General features: G+C 41.1%; 1 protein-coding gene and 1 long non-coding RNA gene across 8 annotated transcripts in view; one reads left to right on the top strand and one right to left on the bottom strand.

Moving 5' to 3' along the window:
- Nucleotides 1–16,308, bottom strand: part of LOC122876950 — a 29,574-nt gene extending 13,266 nt beyond the window's left edge. The window contains exons 1-2 of one of the 7 annotated variants that reach the window (XR_006378159.1): nt 15,083–16,308; nt 7,409–7,499 (exon numbers count right to left, since the gene is read on the bottom strand). This is a non-coding gene — a long non-coding RNA (uncharacterized LOC122876950). Of the gene's footprint in view, nt 1–7,408; nt 7,983–8,221; nt 8,652–15,082 lie in introns of those variants that run through there. The other 6 variants (XR_006378157.1, XR_006378155.1, XR_006378158.1 and 3 more) reach the window with 6 other exon arrangements.
- prkg2 (protein kinase cGMP-dependent 2) overlaps nt 37–19,669 on the top strand; it is a 34,238-nt gene continuing 14,605 nt past the window's right edge. The window contains exons 1-7 of the mRNA XM_044197939.1: nt 37–221; nt 1,039–1,570; nt 7,303–7,469; nt 10,554–10,667; nt 12,793–12,898; nt 14,168–14,231; nt 18,699–18,776. Coding sequence (XP_044053874.1) covers nt 143–221; nt 1,039–1,570; nt 7,303–7,469; nt 10,554–10,667; nt 12,793–12,898; nt 14,168–14,231; nt 18,699–18,776 — 1,140 coding nt within the window. The 5' untranslated portion in view covers nt 37–142. The remainder of the gene's footprint in view (nt 222–1,038; nt 1,571–7,302; nt 7,470–10,553; nt 10,668–12,792; nt 12,899–14,167; nt 14,232–18,698; nt 18,777–19,669) is intronic.

The raw sequence follows: 19,669 nt of genomic DNA, 5'->3' as shown, positions 1-19,669 counted from the left end.
CTAAACAGACGTCGCTCACACCTGACCTGCCAATCCTACCGGGGGCCGCGCACGCGAGAACGCGCACAGCCGAGGAGGACAGAGAGCGCGAGAGAGGGAGAGAGGATGCGGCCAGTGTTGGAGCCGGACTGCTTCTCTACGGATGCTCGAATGTGCGAACACGTCATTTCTTCTTTCCAGTCGTCTTCCAAGCTCGCCTGAAGGCTGTGGAAACTCATCAGGTAAGTGCCGAGATACTCTGAACCAAGCACGGATTCATTTCTCACTCCCATCTCAGGAGAAGAACGACGAGGCGTCGCCAGCCGCAGGTGCTTAACCGAAACTTAGCCGAATTAGTTTTTAATGAAACGTCCTCAGTCTGGAAATCTGTGATGTGCCAGTCAGTGGGCCTGTGTCAGAGTTGGAGCTTTACACCAAAAAGGAAAAACAAAAGGGGAATTTCAGTAGTCTTAAATGGGTTTAGAAATGTCAGTAATTTTGATTTTCAGAATAGTGTTGGAGAACAGTGTGATCTGACATCCACTCACTGTATCCGAGCAGGAATGTCATGAATGAAGTCTGCTGAATGTGTGTGTGGGCGACAGTCTTAAACAACAAGCACAGGATTGTTCTCGGACATTTTCCCCAGATACACTCTTACCATGTGGACAGAAACATATCACAAGATCACTTCAGAATGCAGCTATATTGTTAAAAGTTCTTAGATGATTTATTTTTAATTTTTTTTTTTTACAAGTTTACTGAACAGCATGCCCCTGACTGCTGTTAGCAGATAGGGAGTGACTGTTGATGTAATGTAATACTTCCTGCCTTCTGAATAATAAATGGAGAAGACACTCATTGATATACACTGATTTGCTCTCTCCCCTCTCTTTCTCCAGTTTCTCCTCACAGTGTCAGCTCTTTTGTTTGAAACCTCACGCCCAGCTTCCTCAAACACGCTAAATATCACTGCACTGTTGGAAAAGCCAACTTCTCTTTGATAATGTTTTAATCATTTCAGCAAATATTGTCTTTGAATCTCTCTGGTCTCTTCAGATGACAAGATGGGGAATGGTTCGATGAAATCAAAGCGTTACAAACACACAGACGGCTCTGCTGCTGCCTCCAACAGCCGAGCCCACAAAGATAATGGCGGTGGGTTCAAAACCTCGTCCCTGGACTCCCTGAGGGCCCGCGTGGACGAGCTGGAGCGCGAGGGCAAGAGGAGGGATGAGGAGCTTTGTGCCAAAGAGCAGCAGATCAAAGGTCTCCAGGAGCAGCTGGCCAAACAGACGCGAGCGCTGGCCGAGCTGAGCGAGGAGCTGCAGAACAAGTGCATCCAGCTCAACAAGCTGCAGGACGTGATGAAGAACCAGAGCGGAGCCTCTGCTGGTCTAGCATCCAGGCCCCCTTCCATTAAAACCAGCGGCAAAAGCAGCCCCAACCTCAGTGTTCGCATCAAGGAAACCCTCAATAGAAGGAAAGGGGCCAAAGCCGGGGTGTCGGCCGAGCCCACATCCAGAACCTACGACTCCAGCAGCCTGCCGAAGTTCTCTTTCGAGAAGGCCAGAGTACCGAAGGATGCAAGGTGAGATGTTTGTTCAGAAACACAAGAGGAGGAGGAAAACGAGGCCATACAGAAGGCAGTTAAAAGGTTCATGATACCCTCAGGCTCAGTCCGTCTCAGCCTAGTGGAGGAGAGGTAAAAACGCCAGCAGCGGAAGGAGTGGGGGGAAGGTGGGCAAGCAGCAAAGATTTTAGCGTGATGACGTGCATAAAATCTGTTGTAAAAAAACAAAACAAAAAACAACACTATTCAGTCCAAGATTTGTCAGCTGCCGATCAGTGACTTACTGGCTCAAAAAAGTGACACGCACTGTATGGCCAAAAGTATATGGACAACCCCGTTCTGTATGGTTTGGGCTAGGTGCTTTAGTTCCAATAAAGGGAAGTCTTAATGCCGCAGTATACAGTAATATGTTTGTCATGTTGAAACAGGAAAGGGACAAACACAAACTGCTGTCAGCATAATCATGTCTAAGTCACTGTGCACAAAGCCGGGACCATAAAGAAATGCTTTTCCTAGTTTGGTGTGGAGGAACTTGACTGGCCCGCACAGAGCCCTGACCTCATCCCCATCCAACAGCTCTGGGATGAACTGGAACGCCGTCTGCGAGCCAGACCTTATCGCCCAACATGAGTGTTGGACCTCACTGATGCTCTTGTGGCTGAATGGGAGCAAATCCCCGCAGCCAGGCTCCAACATCTGAGCGGAGGCAGTTATAGCAGCAGATTAATGCCCATGGTTTTGGAATATGATATTCAACAACACATACAGGTGTAATCTTAGGGTGTCCACATACTTTTGACCATGTAGTGTAGGTTTGCTACTCTCATGAAACAAAAAAATGGCTTTTTCTGTTTTCAAGGAATTACATATTATAACTGTATTCACAACTAATGGCAAAAAGGCACACAATGCTAACAGTGAGTATAGTCTCTGTACCAGCAGGTATAAACAGGCATAAATCAAAATGTCTTTCCAATAAAACAGGAGCTCCACCACTCCCATGATCATCAATTACCTTTCTCCCAAATGTTATTTTATTGATTTATTATAACCATCTGTCTGACAGTATGTCCCACCCCGACAGGAAGTATGTCAAATTAAGGAAGTAAGTTGATCTCAAAATGCTGCCTCATGGGGATGTTAAGGCTTCACGCCTCAAAAAAAAAAAAAAGGACATTAAGGATAATTTAGATTGATAACATATGCTCAATAATGGCAACAAGTAAAAACTGAAGAAGCAAATATTCCAACGCATCAGAGCACAAAGCTTGTGTATGATAAGCCCCCTAGTGGCTGTGAGCAGAGTATCCACTGAAACAGGATTGTTCACTGATCTGCTGCCTGTAATACTGCTGAACTACTGCGTGTAGGAAGACCTCCAGCAGGTGACGTCGAGCTCCTGCCCCACTCTAAAAAACACACACCGCACAGCTCTTCATCATACCATACTCCCCAAACATTTGCAGTGACCTTGCCTTCAGTCATTTATATTTTTCTTGTAAAAAAAATATATTTAGAAAAACAATGACTGTAAGGTTGTTTTGTATATCTAGTATGTATGGTGATTTATAATAATAATAATAATAATAATAATAATAATAATAAAAAAAAACTTTGTTTTCATAAGTGCTCTATAAATAAAGTACAAAGTGCTTCACAACAAGAGAAATAAAATACCACAGTGAATGACGAAATATAAAGAAATAAAACATAAAATACACAAAAGCAATAAAATAAACTGTAAAATAAACAGCCAGTTCAGGTAAAATCAGGATCTGCTTTCAGATAAAAATGTGTTTTGAGACGAGACTTAAACGAAGACACTGACTCAGGCAACCTAATTTCTTCGGGCAAGTTGTTCCAGAGCCTCGGGGCCCTGATGGCAAAAGCTCTGTCCCCCTTATAAGTCACATGACTAATTGATGTAATCAGAAAGAACTCCAGATGCCATTCTTATGAAGGCAAGATAGCTGAAAACATTTGGGGAATAAATCATGGTACAGTATATTGGAGAAGAGTCGAGTGACGTGTTATATCACTTATATTGAAACTTGCTAGTTTTTTTTGTTTTAAGTTAGAGACTACTGTAAAAACCTGACAGGAAATTGGACAATGCAATTTGAGATATACCGCTCTGTCTATTTCTTGGCTCAGCAGTTGCCAGGCAACCACCCGTGATTCCAGGAAGTTAATGGTCGCGGCCAAGAAATAGTCCGACACATAACCTCCCGTAAAACTGTGAATTCTTACACTTTGGTTTTTGTAAGGATAAAACGAGATAGAACGTGTTAATTTGTGAGCTTTAGAGGTAGTGGTGGGCGGATTTTGTTACCTTTGGATAGAGCCAGGCTAGCAGTTCTTTAGTCTGCTGGCTCTAACTTCATATTTAACGAACAGACATGAGAGTGGTGCCAATCTTCTCATCTAACTCGCCGCCAGAAAGTGAATAAGCTTATTTCCCAAAATGTCAAACTATTCCTTTAAAAATGTCCTGCCCATTTCATTCAGTTTCACTCAATTCTACTTTTCAACTCATTAAGAAAAAGAAAGTGTTCAGAAACACACAGTAACAAAATAATGTATGCTCAGCATCAGGGAATGTTACGGAGCTGGAAAGCTGACGCGGTGTACTACAGTAGCATCATAATAATAATTATAAAAAGTTACAGCTCACAATTATTAGCTCCTTTATGAGTTTACAGTTCATAACAATCAGGGTAAGTAGTGGTTGCTGTATTTCACATTTATTTTCCCTTATTTAATACATTTTAAATGTCACAGAAATTCTTTATAGTATATTATATACAGCTGTTAATACTGTACAACGTCGACACACCGCTTTTAAGTCAAATACTTTTTGACCACTTGCTAGCTTTTTGGAGCGTTCAGGTGTCATCACGTGACCAAAGAGTGAAACTTCTGTCACGTGATAACAAGTGGTCATATACTATATGTTCAGAGGTCTGAGCATATTCCAGAAGTAAAGACAGCTGGACTTGCTGTTTAAGATGTTTGACGAGGTTTCAGTCCAAGAAGCTTTATCAGCTCTGATAAACCCTGTTTTATTTATTCAGTCCAAAAATCACAAATTTGCCTCAAAAGGGCTTTGTACAATCTGTACAACATACGACACCCTCCATTTCTACACCTTCAACCTGACAACAAGCCTGAAGATAGAACATTTGTGTCCACATTGCTTCAGGTCAGACTGATTTCAGTTCAGATTCAGCCGTCACTGACAAGGTTTAGACAAAATCTCCTCATTGGATAAGGAATAGCCAATAAAAGTCTGAAGAATCCAGGCAGAAGGACGCAAATACAACATCATCATTGCTTTTTAATTTACCTTTAACACTCTGCAGACCAGTCAACACATGCTGCCCACGTCCCTTCAGCTGCTCTCTCTTCTGATTGGGCATTCAGCCGTTTTGCTCTTTTACAGCTTAAATGAGTGTAAACACAATAAGTGCAGACAGCTGAGCTTATTTGTCATTTTAACACAACCTGGTCGTGTTTTGGCAGTCTGACAAGGTGTAGAGAGATCCATTAAGATCAAATCCAATGGAAGGATCTTTAATGTGTGACCCCCCCCATCACACAACTAGCTCAGTGACACAAGAAACAACACAAAAGGTTATTTAATGAGCAGTAAGTCTTGTTAGATTTTACCAACATGAAAGCCAAATAGCCTTTTGTCAAAGTAAGTGTTCTTTATATTGTACAACATGAATACGGCGCTCTGCAGTGAATAAATGTGAGCATGCAGAGTCTCCCTCTTTCAACCTGATCCTCATGTTTAAAACATATGTTGCTAATAAGCCCTGCATGTATTATATAACCAAAACTAATGTAAATGAGGCAGTCTGGTACCCTCATGCAGACTGGCCCTTTGAAACAGAATACTCATCTTCTGTGAATGACAGTGTAACACGTTGCAGACTCTGGCAGAGAAATGACACAGCTAGGTGGGAGGAAAGGATGTGGGTTGAAAAATAAAAAAAAAGGTCTGGATGTCATCTGCTCTCGTTTTATGAAGCCCAAAGTGGTAATTTACCACACACAATACGGTGGATAAACAGACCACCCACCACCTGCACCGCTCACCTCTCTAAGCAGCGACCGGGTCTCGTGATCTATAGTTCATTCAACCGTGACTCTTAACCTTTTCGGTTTACAACTCCCCAAAGGAAGCGATGTCTTCTTCTTACGGCCTCTTGCTGCAGCTATTAAAATGCATAACGGTGAACTTTGACAGCTCATGATGATTTTATGTTTTCGCTGTTTCACTTGATTCATTGTCGGAAGAAGCTCAGAGGCTGCGAATAGTCATCTTTTCACAGGAGACAAAATATTTATCACGTAGACAAAAAACGTGGTGAGTAATGTGGATGGCTCAGTAACGCACCACCTAGCTGCAGTCAGCTTACTTAAAAGTAGCCTTTACGTAAGGAAAACAAGGATCAAAACTACAATGGAAACATACTCCATTACCAGTAAATAGTTATAATACTCAGTAAAAGTAGGCCTACTCGTAGTGAAGAAGGCAGTTTTGCTGTTGTGTGAAAAAAATCTCCAGTTTTTTAAAAATGTTTTTAGATCAGTTAAAGAAGCGCATGAAAGGAGGGAGGAAAGAAAATAAGGAAAGAAATAGATAAAGAGGGAAGGAGAAACAAAGTAGTAAAAATTAAGAAAGGAAGAATCAAAAGGAAGCAAATGGAAAGGAGGAAAGAAAGACAAAGACTGAAAGAAAAACCAAAAAGAAAAGGAAAGAAGAAAGAAAAGAATCAAAGAAGGAAGAAAATAAAAAAAGGAAGAAGTGAAGAAAGACACAAACAGAAAAACAAAGACAGAAAGAAGAAAGATGCTACGACTGACGAAAAGACAGAAAAAAGGAATGAAGGAAGAACAGAAGGAAAGAGAAAAGAAAGAAAGCAAAGAAGGAGGGCTGCAACGAACAATTGATGAATTATTTGGTCTAAAATATCAGGAAATAGTGAATCATAATTTTCCAAAGTCCAAGCTGATGTAACCGAATTGCTTGTGGTGAACCAGAACTCCAAAACCCAAAGATTTACAATTTGCTAAACACGGAGGACACCAGGCAAATATTCCCAAATAAAAAAAAAGGATGAAGTTATCAAAATTGTTGCTGATTAATTTCTGTCAAACTACTAATTGATTAATCGACTAATTGTTTTGGCTCTAGATGGAAGGTAGAAAAGAAAGAAAGATGATATCAACATTTAGTTTATCTCATATTGAATTCAAAATCTGCAAAGTAACAAGTAACTACATCTGTAGTTAAATGTGGTCAAAAGTAGTAAAAAGAAAAATCCGACTAGATGGAAACACTGAAGCTGCAGTACCTCTAAACTGCACTTTAAGTACAGTACTTGATTAAATGTACGTACTTAGTGCTGTAACGAAAGAGCTTCCCCTCGGGGATCAATAAAGTATTTCTGATTCTGATTCCTTCCACCTCAGCCTGCAATGTCCTGAGTTTTAAACTGCCCAAAGATCTTTTTTCCTTTCTGTTTCTCTCTGCTTGTCTCACTTCTCCTCACTGATAAAAACACGCTGAAGGCACAAAAACAAATCTAAAGCAAAGAAATGTGACAATCAAAATGTAATTCTTCCAGCGACGTCCATTCTAATCATACAATAGCTAACACCCCCAGCAACATTCAAAAACGCCACTTATTTTCCCAGCAGAAGTCACATTTCTAACTCTTCCTCTGTTGTTGTGACAGTGTAAAGAAGCTGCTGACAGACGCCCTGAACAAGAACCAGTACCTGAAGAGGCTGGAGCTGCAGCAGATCAAAGACATGGTGGAGTGTATGTATGAGCGCACCTACCAGCAGGGAGAGTACGTCATCAAGCAGGGAGAGCCTGGGAACCATCTGTTTGTCCTGGCAGGTAGGTTCAGCCCTGTTTGATCTTCTTAGTCTGGAAATGAATTAGGAAATGAGCTTTTTCTGTCCACTTCCTGCAGTGGCTGATACACCTCAGATTACTGAAGACTAGCACATGTGTCACATAAACATTTTGGTCAAACATCACATGACATGTAATGCCCAATAAGAAGCAGTAGCAACATGTGACATTCTAAAGCTGGGATGGGCAACCACGTTCTATGAGGAAGCCAACAGTCTGCAACCTCAGCAGGTGATTTCACTGATGAGTCCTTCCCCTCTACTTGTTGAGTGCAAATCAGTGGGTGGAGTCTTTGGTTGGAGTAAAATCCTGCTGACCGTTGGCTTTCCAATAGCCACCTCTGTTCTAAAGGGACAAAACGAGCACGTCATGTAGAAAATCCTGGGAAATGATGAGTGCCTTTTGGCTCTGGGGCACATTTTACAGTTATTCTCCATTGATTTGTTGCTCTTCTGCCAAATGTGCTCTAAGACTGCAAATGAACTCATTAACTTTAAATGCTATCTGGTTTTCTTCACACAGTTCTCTTTACTTTTCACACAATCGCATAGAAAACATGGTTTCCAAAAACATTTAACACAAGTGCAGACTCTGAGTGAAGATTTCACCCCAGAGCCTGCTCACAGTATTCTCAATGTTGTTTCCAGTGAAGACAAATCTGTTTCTGTCGTGTTGGCTCATTCACTGTGTGAAAACATGCAGAGGTACAAAACTTTTGACACCATGTTGGTTACCTGGTGTTTGAAGCAAAGAGAGTTGGAAAAGAAGCTGTGATGTCGGTGGAAAAATCTGTGGAGGGACAAGTTGTCCAATGGTGTTAGAGTTTTCTTAAGTGGTCTCTCCTCAATCAACAAAAACTTCTTTCAGTGTGGTGTTGGAAAATTTACAAACTCAAATCTCATGTCCAGGTCACATCCTGGATCCTGCCTGTGATGACATCACTGTAGTCATGCCGAGGTTGGATTTTATCCAAGGTGTCTGGTCAGGGAGAATATTACAGAAGGTGTGATGTTGATGAAAATCTATGACTTGATGTAAATGACAAGCCAGATATGGAGTCATACATAAACAGACAGCGTAAATTACTTTGCTAATTTTACATTGAGTTTTGTGTATCACAAACGATTGCAGGTGTAAACTCTTTTTGCTGTCTTTTTTGTTGCAGTATTTTCTTTTTAAACACCAGTATGGGATTTTGATGGGTGTATGAACAGTAAGAAGAACACCGCACCTTTTGGAGCATGCATTTGTGGTTTTGCAAATGGAAACACAGTTTGCGTCACGCATTCACCAGGCCTTTTGTTCCCAACAATCCATCAAAGAAATGGAGAAAACTGTTACTAGAGATAAAATCTTTTTATCCATGTGTTTCCTTCCCAATATATGTATTATCTTACATTTGATGTGACCAGTTATTGAGTTAAAATAGTGCTGACTACAGGGTTAGAGGGTCTGAAATTCAAATCTGAATTTGGACGGAAAAACAGAGTCACCTGCCACATCGGCATGTAGCTTATTGAGATGCTGTTCTTACTATTTTGGACTTCGTATGTTCCCAAACTTTGCCCTTACTGGCTACTGTACAGCCTTTCTGACCATGAGCCAATAAAAATCAAAGTGAAACAGCTGCTCTTCATCAAGCAAGCTTTTGATTGGTTCCACTGCTCTACACAGATTAATGGCATCTAAACTTTTGCAAACCTTTGGTTAACTAGCCTAATGTTATTCTTTGAAAAATGCAGATTCTAATAATTTTGGCCAGTGAAAAGTATTCTTGGAAGGTGTATACAATATAAATTCCTCTGGTTTATCAGCTCTTGGCAGGAGAGCGAAAGAGTTAATTTTGGGCACAATGTATTCATCCAGTCACCCAGACACTGTGTTATAAAGTGCATGAAACTGAAATGCACCAAAACCCTGCTCTGTTTATTTTTTTCAATGTTTTACTTATTTATTTACTTCCTTATTCATTTACTTATTTACTTACTTGTTTATGTACTTTAATAAATCAATTTAATGGTTGATTGGTTGTTTTTTGGTTGATATAGGGAACTTACTGTTAACCTTTTCATCTACGGTAACTGGTCCGTCTCAAACTTCACTGGCATCTATCTCAAAGTAACTAGGCAACAACGTTTTTTTAGATGACCACGTGGCCTCTTAACAATGGTTGGTCATCTGCCAGTGTGGTTGGTGGTGAAATTAGCCATCCAGAGACAAAATGTCCTAGTAATTGTTCTGCTGTCGGGTGTTACAGTGATTTCTCACCCTGGACAGGAAAATGCAGCAGTTCAGTACAGTAATGTAGCCTCTCCAGTAGAGTAACTGTAATAAATGTAATCCTGACGCAATCAGATATGTCCACATATGACCAAACCTATTCCTAGAAAGTCATGAATGACATATTACTAGTTTTAAAATGAGGAACAATGAATCTATGTCTCCAGCACAGCTTTTGCTTTTGTGATGTGAATAGTTACTAAGGTATAAAAACTTCTCATGATTAATGAGAATCAATTAACGATTCACTAATGAAAGCCCTTGAAATAATCACACAGACGTCAGGAGCCAGTGATTGTAATCTCATTCATTTCTTTAAAAGTCTTTAATTTGAGTCATAATTTGTGCAGCAAATGAATCATTTCAGGGTCACTGACGGACGAAGAGCCTAAGAGTAAGTCTTAAGTCTTAAGTTACACTAACAGTAGGTGGGCACAGATGGCAGGAAGGAGGAAAGGAAGAAAGGACAGGACAGTTTTTTTCTTTTGTTTTATTGTCTTTATAATGTATAAAGGATTTAGCATTTTAGTGGAGGTATTTTTTTCTTTTTTTTAAGCCAATATCATACATTTTAGCAGGGGTGGCCCCTGAAGAGGAAGAAGAAGAAGACTCTTGTGATGTTCTAGCCAAAGGATCTGGATGACTAACCTAGCCCCTTGTCCTGTGTTAAATTAATTGAATGAAATTTAAATGTCATTCGATTCTGCCTGTTTCACGTGTCTTTTCGCCTGTGTCCTAAATGTGGGATTTAAAAAACTATTGATTGTCCTTGTTTCATATTTACAGATGGGAAGCTGGATGTGTTTCAACATAACAAACTGCTCACATCGATAATGGTGTGGACCACGTTTGGAGAATTAGCCATTCTGTACAACTGCACACGGACTGCATCAGTTCGAGGTAAAGATTTTTTACATTTATACAGTAAAGACTAAAACTACCTCAGAACTCAAGATCAGATTGTACTTTTACATTTTATGCATCAGGCTGAAGCCATTGAACACACTGACTACTGCAGGGAGTGAATCGGTGACCTTGTGGCAGACATGATCAAACGTCACGTAACACAAGTCTAATGCTGTTTCCCATTTCTTCCCTTTGCTGTCGCCCCTCCCTTCTCAGACTGTGCATTCACATGAAGCGTAGTGGTGTCCCAATTCAAAACTTTGCTCCATGAAGTTAGGCTCTCCACACATAATCAGCAGTATGAGCTGTGCACACCGCAGGGTGGGGCACAGAGCACAGTTCAGAGGCCAAGTGTAGTGAAGGATGTTGTGCTAGGTAGAGGGAAAGTGCTGGGAAACATAAAAGACACAACTACGATCTTTGTCAATTATGTATTCTAATACAATAGAGGGCACTGGCAATTATTATAAAGAAGACAGCCAAGAACCCCAACATGAGACAAAAAACGGAAGCAGTGACTCCCTGTGTCTTGTTGTCACCATGAGACAACCAGTGGAGACTCTACTATTTAACTACATAACTTCCCCCCGTTTTTCAGTATTTATGCTAAGCTAGGCTAAACACATCCTGACTCTTGTTCCCTACAGTCCTCACAGTCATGAGAGTGGTGTAGATCTAACTCTCAGCAAGAAAACAAGTGTATTTCCAAAAATGTTGAGCTATTACTTTATCTCATCATTGTCATCTCATTGTTTGTGCAAAATCCAAGGTTTGGTGTCTTCACTCAATCCATAGGAAAACAATGACTCATCCAGCACAAAGCAAATCTGCCCCCAGTCTTATGTTTTAGCCATACCCTTACTACCCATAACCCCCTGCAAATAACTCAAAAGAAAAGATGAATAGCAGTGTGCAATAATTCATTATTAAACAGGCTCTGACTTGAGTGAGGGTTTTTTGTCCTAGTTGCTGTGCTAGTGGCTCCTTCTGGAGAGAAACCAGCAGCAAAAACTTTCAAAACTAAATGGAAATTTTAAAAAAATATTATAATTGTATGACAGAGAGGAGCAAAATGCACATTCATGGTTATGTGGATTATTTAGATTTTCCTCACAAGGTTAATTAACAACAGCTGCCACTTGCACAATGTTGACTGTGGTTGAAGGTAAAAGATGGTAGTCACCTTTTTTATGTTACCAATGAGAATTTGTTTCCCATCCTGTCCAGTACCCTTTAACGTCATATTCTCTTATAGTCCCCCCCCCCATGCACCCCTGACTCCTAAATCTAATCTGACACTTCTCTGACCGTCATCTGAGTTGCAGTGGCTTCTTAAAGCCGAGGAATCACCTGATAGCGAGAGCAGGAGAATCAGATAGGTCATTAGACCAAAGTAAACAAGCTTTTGCATGGGTGTTGTTGACAAAGGCTTTACATGATATCCACAGCTTTGCATTCTGATTGGTTTTCACTTCCTTGGCATTTGGAAAGCACATACCATGTACTATGTGAGTGCTCTTTGTCCGGGTTTGTATATTTAACCAAGTAATTGACTGGTGGCCCTTCGGGGAGGCACACTGAGTTGACCTAAATATTCAGGGTGAACTGGAAAAACCGTGACAATTTGACAAGTCTCTCTGAGTGGGTTTTACTAGATAACAGATGAAGTGGATAAAGGGAAACTCTTTCTTTGCTACCGGTTCGTGTCAAACTTTTACAGCTACTTCCTCCTCATACCAACAGAAGCCTGTCTCAGAGTTTCTGTCGATCTGATGTGACTCACCAAGATAGAGGAGAGATTACGGTGTTTTTCTTGCCTCCTTTATCCATCTGACAAAACAAAACAATACATAATTTGTGGTGATAGAGGGCTGTAATTAAACTAGAAAATGGGAAGAAAGATAAGGGAGGGGAAAAGAAAATGTTCATTGTTTTGTTGTCACTCACCATTCCATTATGGTTATCAGTCTACAAGCTTTCCGTGACACTCTGCTATTGAAAACAGCTGTGGCTCCTTTAGTATTTACTAACCAGGGACACAGGTTAACTAGCTTGTCGTTGAAAGGTCAGTACCTCGATCATGTCACCCTTTCTGATGGATGTGATGTTGGTTTTACAGCTGTGAACAAAGTGAGGACGTGGGCTTTGGACCGGGAGGTGTTTCAGAACATCATGAGGAGGACGGCTGAGACGCGACATGAACAGTACCGCAACTTCCTCCGAAGGTTTGCCCCAAGATGCCAATACGCTAGCAAAACCTTACTATTCTTGTACGAGATAACATACAACAACCTTTCCCTATATAAGAAAGTAATGGGCAAGATAGAGGCAAAGAATGGCATAGTTTTTTCCTGATTTGATGTACAATATATGATTTTAATGGACTCCCACTAGCCAATTAGGAACGAGTACCCTTTAGAGAACATGGTAGAAATATGGTTACCGAACATCCACATCAAACTGATCTGATGGTTAGGGCAGTGGTTCTCAAAGTGGGTTCTTTGAGGGGGTTCATGGTTTTTGGTCATGGGCTTTATACATTTTCTGTAATAAAACATCTAAAAGATCGGGGGCCCTGGGACAAAATCTTATCAAATGGGGGTCCGTGGTCTAATTTGTGTCAGTTTAGGGGTCCTTGACGTGAAAAACTTTGAGAACCACTGGGTTTGGGTACAAAATGACCACCAGCTGGGATTTGGGACACTGTTGGGCACAATAACAAAATTGTGTGTGTATTTTAAAGCAGCTAGTTAATTTTGGACAAATTTAAATGAATACATTTTTGTTCCATGGATAAACTAGGTAGTTTTTCTTACCATAGCAAAAAGACAGCTATACCCACATTTAAAGCTGCAGTAAGCAATTTTGGACCACTGGGGGGCAGAAAGATTCTAAAACAAACTCATAGCTACAGATCCTTGATACATCACTGGTTATCAAGTTATTATGGGTCATTTGTTATCAGTCAGTTACAAACTTGCACATCTAGCAGACACAGGGCAACATGGGATCCCACTGGAGTTTTGTTTGTGTCCATCTGATGAGTCCAATATTCACTCAACTTTTTGGCTCTGGTTTAGTCTGGTTTGGGTGGTCTCCACCACCTCCGAAAAAAAACCCCATACATAATCTAGTCTAAACTGTGATCTTGGTGACAGAGAACAAGAGGCTAAAATAGACTAAAAGAGGTTAAAAGCTGCATAGAGCTGCAGAGTTGGGCAGCAGATGTAGGACTGAAAAGAAGGCTGGCGGAGACCTCTTTTTAGAGGGCTAAAGTATCTAAAAGCATTGTTAATATGTGCACTATCATAGAAAACCTAACTTTAGAAACAGATTAGATTAAGTCTAGATCATGTAATTTGTTGTCCTGGTGCATACTGTGACACAGGAAATATAATTCTACATGAAAGGTCCCAGCATGTGTATAGTCATTTGTATTATAATGTACATGCAGAAATTAATGTTCATCATCTGTGTTTTGTCTTTTCTGTCAGTGTTTCACTCTTGGCTAATCTACCAGAAGACAAGCTAAGCAAAATAGTGGACTGCCTCGAGGTGGTAAGTTATTCTGCCAAACTATCTATATTTCTGCTGGAGGGACAAGTTGACTTTTCATTGTATTGCCTCGGTATTGCACAACCCTCTGGCAGCTCATGGGAGCCCCAGCGTTGCAGATAGCTGCTGTCAAAATATCATTACCATTTGGCCATATACCATTACTGCGTGTCAGCATATTCTTTCTACCTCCAGTCGGCAAGACCTCACAAATTACCTTGTTGATGAACAGAGCCGATATTATTCCTGTCATCGCCGGGCGCTGTATATTGTTACCATAATTATTTGACCAAGGCCCCAGAAAGTGTTTATTCAAATGGGGGACGAGTGATTTCTTAAAGATGTGCGAGTGACAGCTTTTGGTGTGAGAACATGCAAGTGTGTAAAAGTGAATGTACGTGTAAGTGTGTATGTTGAAACATGCAGGAGAAAGGCTTAATCCAGTTCTCCTCCATAAGCATTGTATTTCAGCAGAGAAAGAGAAAGCAGAGCGGAGCTTGTCAGCTTCGGGTCAAAAACTGCCTTTCTCAGCGTCTTTTCACAATGAAAACTTCAAGGACGTTCTTTGCAATTGTTGGTCGTCCCACTACGGGAGAATTTCCTTATTCAGTCATTTCTGATGGAGCTGATTCTGTTGCCTCTTGTTGGGGGGGGGGGGGGCTGTAACCTAATATTGGTGCAGATGTTCATCGAGAATCCGCCAGATAATATTGAAGCTTCTTGTCAAACAGTGGGGGAATGGAATTTGGTGTGTTCTGGAGTGAATGTTTTTGCCTGCATAGTATGTCAGTGTGTGTGCGTGTGTGCGTGTGTGTGTGTGTGTGTGCATGTGTGTGTGAGTGGGGTCGGAGTACCTTGTTTTTAGGATTCTCTGTCAGGATTTCAGTGTGATCTGCTGATTGGAATTTGAACTGGAAAGCTTCAATGGCAAAGAAGGAGCTCTGTTGAAAGTAAAAACATAAAATAGAAATGAAAATAACTTCACTCATGATGCTGGCATGAAATATCTTGGAATGTCATCACACAAACTAACAAGCTTACCCAGAGAGCTGCAACCTAGCAATGGTGGTCTGAAACTGGAAGCTCAGCTAAGCTGTACAAGCTAACGTAGGATGCTTAAAATTACTTTTTTTTAAACTGTAGTAGCAATCTTAGCTTGCTGCTTTGTGACACGTTTTACTGAGCCTGATAATTTGATCTGGCAACATGGTGCAGCTAAAACACTAGTCTCAAGAGGGGGATAACTTGAAGTCGATGACATTTTCATTGCATTATTCCACTAGAAAGGAAACACACATCCACACAGCACCCCTTAAATATACCTCAATTGCAAGTGCATTGTTTGCAAAAATTTGGAAGATGCTCACAATATTACAGAGCTGTAAGACAAACACAGGGTGTGAGAGCAAGATACTATATGTTCTAGTGTGACACTGCGACAGATGGCAAACCTGAATAATGACATCAAAAGGTGCTTTCAGACAGCGAGCAGTTACCACTGCATCTGTTTGATTTAATGTGTTCATTAGTTCAGCATATACACGTAACCCCTGTAAAACGGCAAAGTAAGGTGTTAATTAGTGAGCTTTAGAAGTGTTGGTAGGTGTTACCATTAGACAGAGCCAGGCTGTTTCCCCCTTTGTGTAGTCTTTGTGCTAAGCTGACAGACTGTAGCCTTATATTTAACAAACAGATATGAGAGTGATTTTCTCATCCAACTCTCCGCCACAAAGCACATTTCCCAAAATGTCAAACTTTTGCTTTAAAAAACAGCCACATAGGTTGTTTGTCGGTACACTCCACATGATCCATATGACTCATACAGGTGTTTTCTGATCTGCCACCTCTATGGTTAAGGTCTAGTTAAGTTCAGGCAACTAAAACTACTATTTGGTTAAGTTTAGAGACTCATTATTTGCATAAATGGAAGAGGTTGCTTGTCTGGAAACCATATGTCAATTAAAAGCAAAAGTTTGATGTTTGGAAATACGCTTATTCGCTTACTGGCAGAGAGTTAGATGAGACGATCAACAGCACTCTCACACCTGCCCGTTAAATATACGACCACAGCCGGTAGCCGGTTAGCTTAGCTTAGCACAGAGACTGGAAACAGGTGGAAACAGCTAGCCTGGCTTTGTCAAATGGTAACAAAATCCGCCTACCAGCACCTCTAAAGCTTACTACCGGCAACCAGCGGAGACTCCAGAAAGTTACTGGTCTCGGAAGTTACTGTCGAACTATTCCTTTAAGAGTGTATAAACAATTAGTACTGTTATTTTTCTGGTCTTTCACACAAATGTACACAAATGCAGACCATGTTTTGACACTCAACTACATGGGCCACAAATGGAATATGGACCATATAATATAGGACCATACAGTACAACATATGTACATATGTATAAATTCTAGTATATTGTAATTAAAAAAATTAAAACTCAATTTAAAAAATCTCACTCTTACAACCACTTGTTTACAAGACTTCTTCAAACTGGGGGTGACTGAAAGTAACAACTGTCACTGTCATATTTTACCCCTTTTTAAATCATTCATGCATGCTCATGTCATGACTGATATTTCAACAGCTCCTTGAAGGCAGCGCGGCGCTTTCAAGGAGCTGCACAGGACAACCAGTCCACCTGGGGGCTGCTGAAGACTGGGGTGGTCTTAAAAATAGGTGTAGTCCTTCCTCTTCTTTTAGTGTTTCTGTCACTGGAAGCAGAGAGTGACGTGCAGTTGAATATGTGCTGTGACTGGTCGATTGACAGTTGCCAAAAATAGGACGACTGCAGACAAAGCCAGCACATACACAGCAGAGCACAAATGGCTTTCTCTAACACCAACATGAGCAAACCAAATCATAGCAAGATGTAAAGATGGGTGTATGTGATCGCTGGGGGTCAGGGTACTTGATGTATCTTGTGAAGAGACGTGCTTAAGCTTTTTAGTGAAAATGTCCTCTTTCTTTCCTGAAAAGGTAAATGTTTGGCACAAATGCAGGATTCAAGCTCTGCATACCTGAGACTCAATTCAAATGCTGTCGCTCTCCCCTGCACAGTCACTGTATCATCCAGACTGTCTTTATAAACACAACCTTGGCATGTTGTCTTCACTGCCACGGACGGGTGTTAAACTAGGCTCTCCTGAAGCGTAAACGGGAGGTAAACAAGCTCAGACGCTCAAGTAAAATGCCACTTGTGTCAAGAGTTTTGACAGTAAACACCAGGGAATGTTTACGCGTGGTTGCTCTGATTTGTTTGTTCACTTTTCGCCAAAGTCCTCTATAGTCAAATGGATTACAGCCGTTGTCTCAGCGGCTGGAATTTGGCATCTGTCCCAGAGAACATTTCATCCTGGTCACCTTCATTCTTTGCACTTCCCCTTCTTCACCTAAAAGCTTTAAAATGGAAGGCGATCTGGCAGCTCGCTGATTCAGCAGCCTGGCTTTAGTGCTGTGGTTGGGATGGTGTGCTAGGTTTGGTATGGAGAGAGAGTGACTGACAGCGTGAAGTGAAGGGATCTGTCTCTGAGTGAGAGCTCAGCGCACTGAGGGAACACACTGTACCTCAGTGTTTAATTCAAGGATGTTTCAGTGTCATTCAGTTTTATGATGCTCGTAAAACTGAACTAAACGTTGAAGCAAACTTTCTCAGTCAAGCGTGATCTTGCTTCTGCTCCAACTGGTGTGTGTCGGAGCGTGCAAATGGCCGAGCGTCTCACCAAGTCTGAGTCTGTGAGTTTATACCATGGCCAGAGGAACTACGTGTTTCTGATTGGCTAACAGGTGTCAATCAAATCAAGACACCTCAAGGTTAAAACACCATTTTAAATCAGTGCGAGATAGATATCTTTAAGATATCTTTAATCTGCAAGTAACCATAGCAACAATACTAATGCTTCAGGCAATGTTACCATTTAACTCTTACTGGTGAAACTAACTACAAACAAACTTCAAAAAATGGAAGATGATTTGAACACAAATTTTCTTTTTGCCTGTGACAAGTGGCATAAGGAACAAGGATGATAATACACCCCTGCCAGGTGGCCTGACATATAAAATAATGGGCTTGGATACGACTTTGCAATGCAGCGGTCTTTACTTCTTTACTACTTTGTTCATCATTTCATTTTATACCAGGCCAGTGAGAATTCCATTCATTTCTTGTAAATGTCAGTACAACCGGACACCAAATTCATCCTATGACCATGATCATGAAAGGCCCTCATGACAGACATTAAAAGCATCGTAATTAACACACACTAATGACCTATATTTCCAGAATCCCCTCCCGATCAGCAGGTTGAGAAGCTCTGAATGACAAAGCACCATTGATGGCTGAACTCCAGCTCTCATCCCGCAGGGACCGGCTACCAGGAATCAGACCAGCCGGGTCGATGGTTAAATCAATGTAATGCTTCAGTTCTGACTGTTGTCCACCCCCTTCTCTCCCCCCCGCCCCGTCCCATTAGGAATACTATGACAAGGGAGAGTACGTCATCCGGGAGGGAGAGGAGGGCAGCACTTTCTACATCATCGCACAGGGAAAGGTAACGTGTCTTATACATTGTAACAAGTAACATGAACAAGCAGGACAAACACGCACACAAGCACATCATTTAGCTTCTAATTTATGTCAGGACCCTCCAATTCAATCACCTGTTTAATAGCTGCGATACATCTGACATGTTACTGCCTTTGCACAAAAACATGACTAACTTCACAAGACTAAGCATACAGCAGTGTACGCCTCTGTGAGGCTGTACTTAGGCACAATGGTGCTTTTAGCTAAATGCTAACGTCAACATGCTAACATGCTCACAATCACAATGCTAACATGCTGATGTTAAGCAGGTATAATGTTGTCCATGTTCCCATCTTAGTTAAGCATGGTAACATGCTAACGTTAGCTTATTTGCACAAAACACCAAGTATGGCTGAGGCTGATGGGAACGTCATTAATAAACCAAAGTATTGGGCAAATTAAATTGACCTGATGGTGGTGCTAGAGGGTTACCAAAGTGATTACAAGTCATCCTGAGGGGGACATGAACGTCTGTAGCGAATACATCCAATAGTCGTTGAGCTATTTGAGTCTCAAAGTGGTGGACAGACCAACAGCCCGACATTTCTGTCCCGAGAGCCACGCAGCTCGTACGGCTAAAAAACAACAATTGTACAATTAAGTGAATAAAAATAACTGTTGTCAGGGAGGAAACTTTACTATGTGGAGAATCAACAACAAAACATGCAAATATCCAATACTTACAGGGAAATTCAGCTAATTGTTTTTCTAGTTTTTGCCATTATTCTCCTTGCTTATTGGTTATGATGTTACACATGGAGCTGCACTGCAGAGATTTCTGAGACGTTTTCAGACTCTGCAACAATTAAAAACTCATTAGGGGCCAGAGACACAAGCCTTAATCCTGTCCTTACAACA

This window comes from Siniperca chuatsi, linkage group LG5 (genome assembly GCF_020085105.1).
Source record: "Siniperca chuatsi isolate FFG_IHB_CAS linkage group LG5, ASM2008510v1, whole genome shotgun sequence".
NCBI classification, from domain to species: domain Eukaryota; kingdom Metazoa; phylum Chordata; class Actinopteri; order Centrarchiformes; family Sinipercidae; genus Siniperca; species Siniperca chuatsi.
The sequence above is the reverse complement of the archived record's forward strand: the minus strand, read 5'-3'. Positions and strand labels throughout refer to the sequence as shown.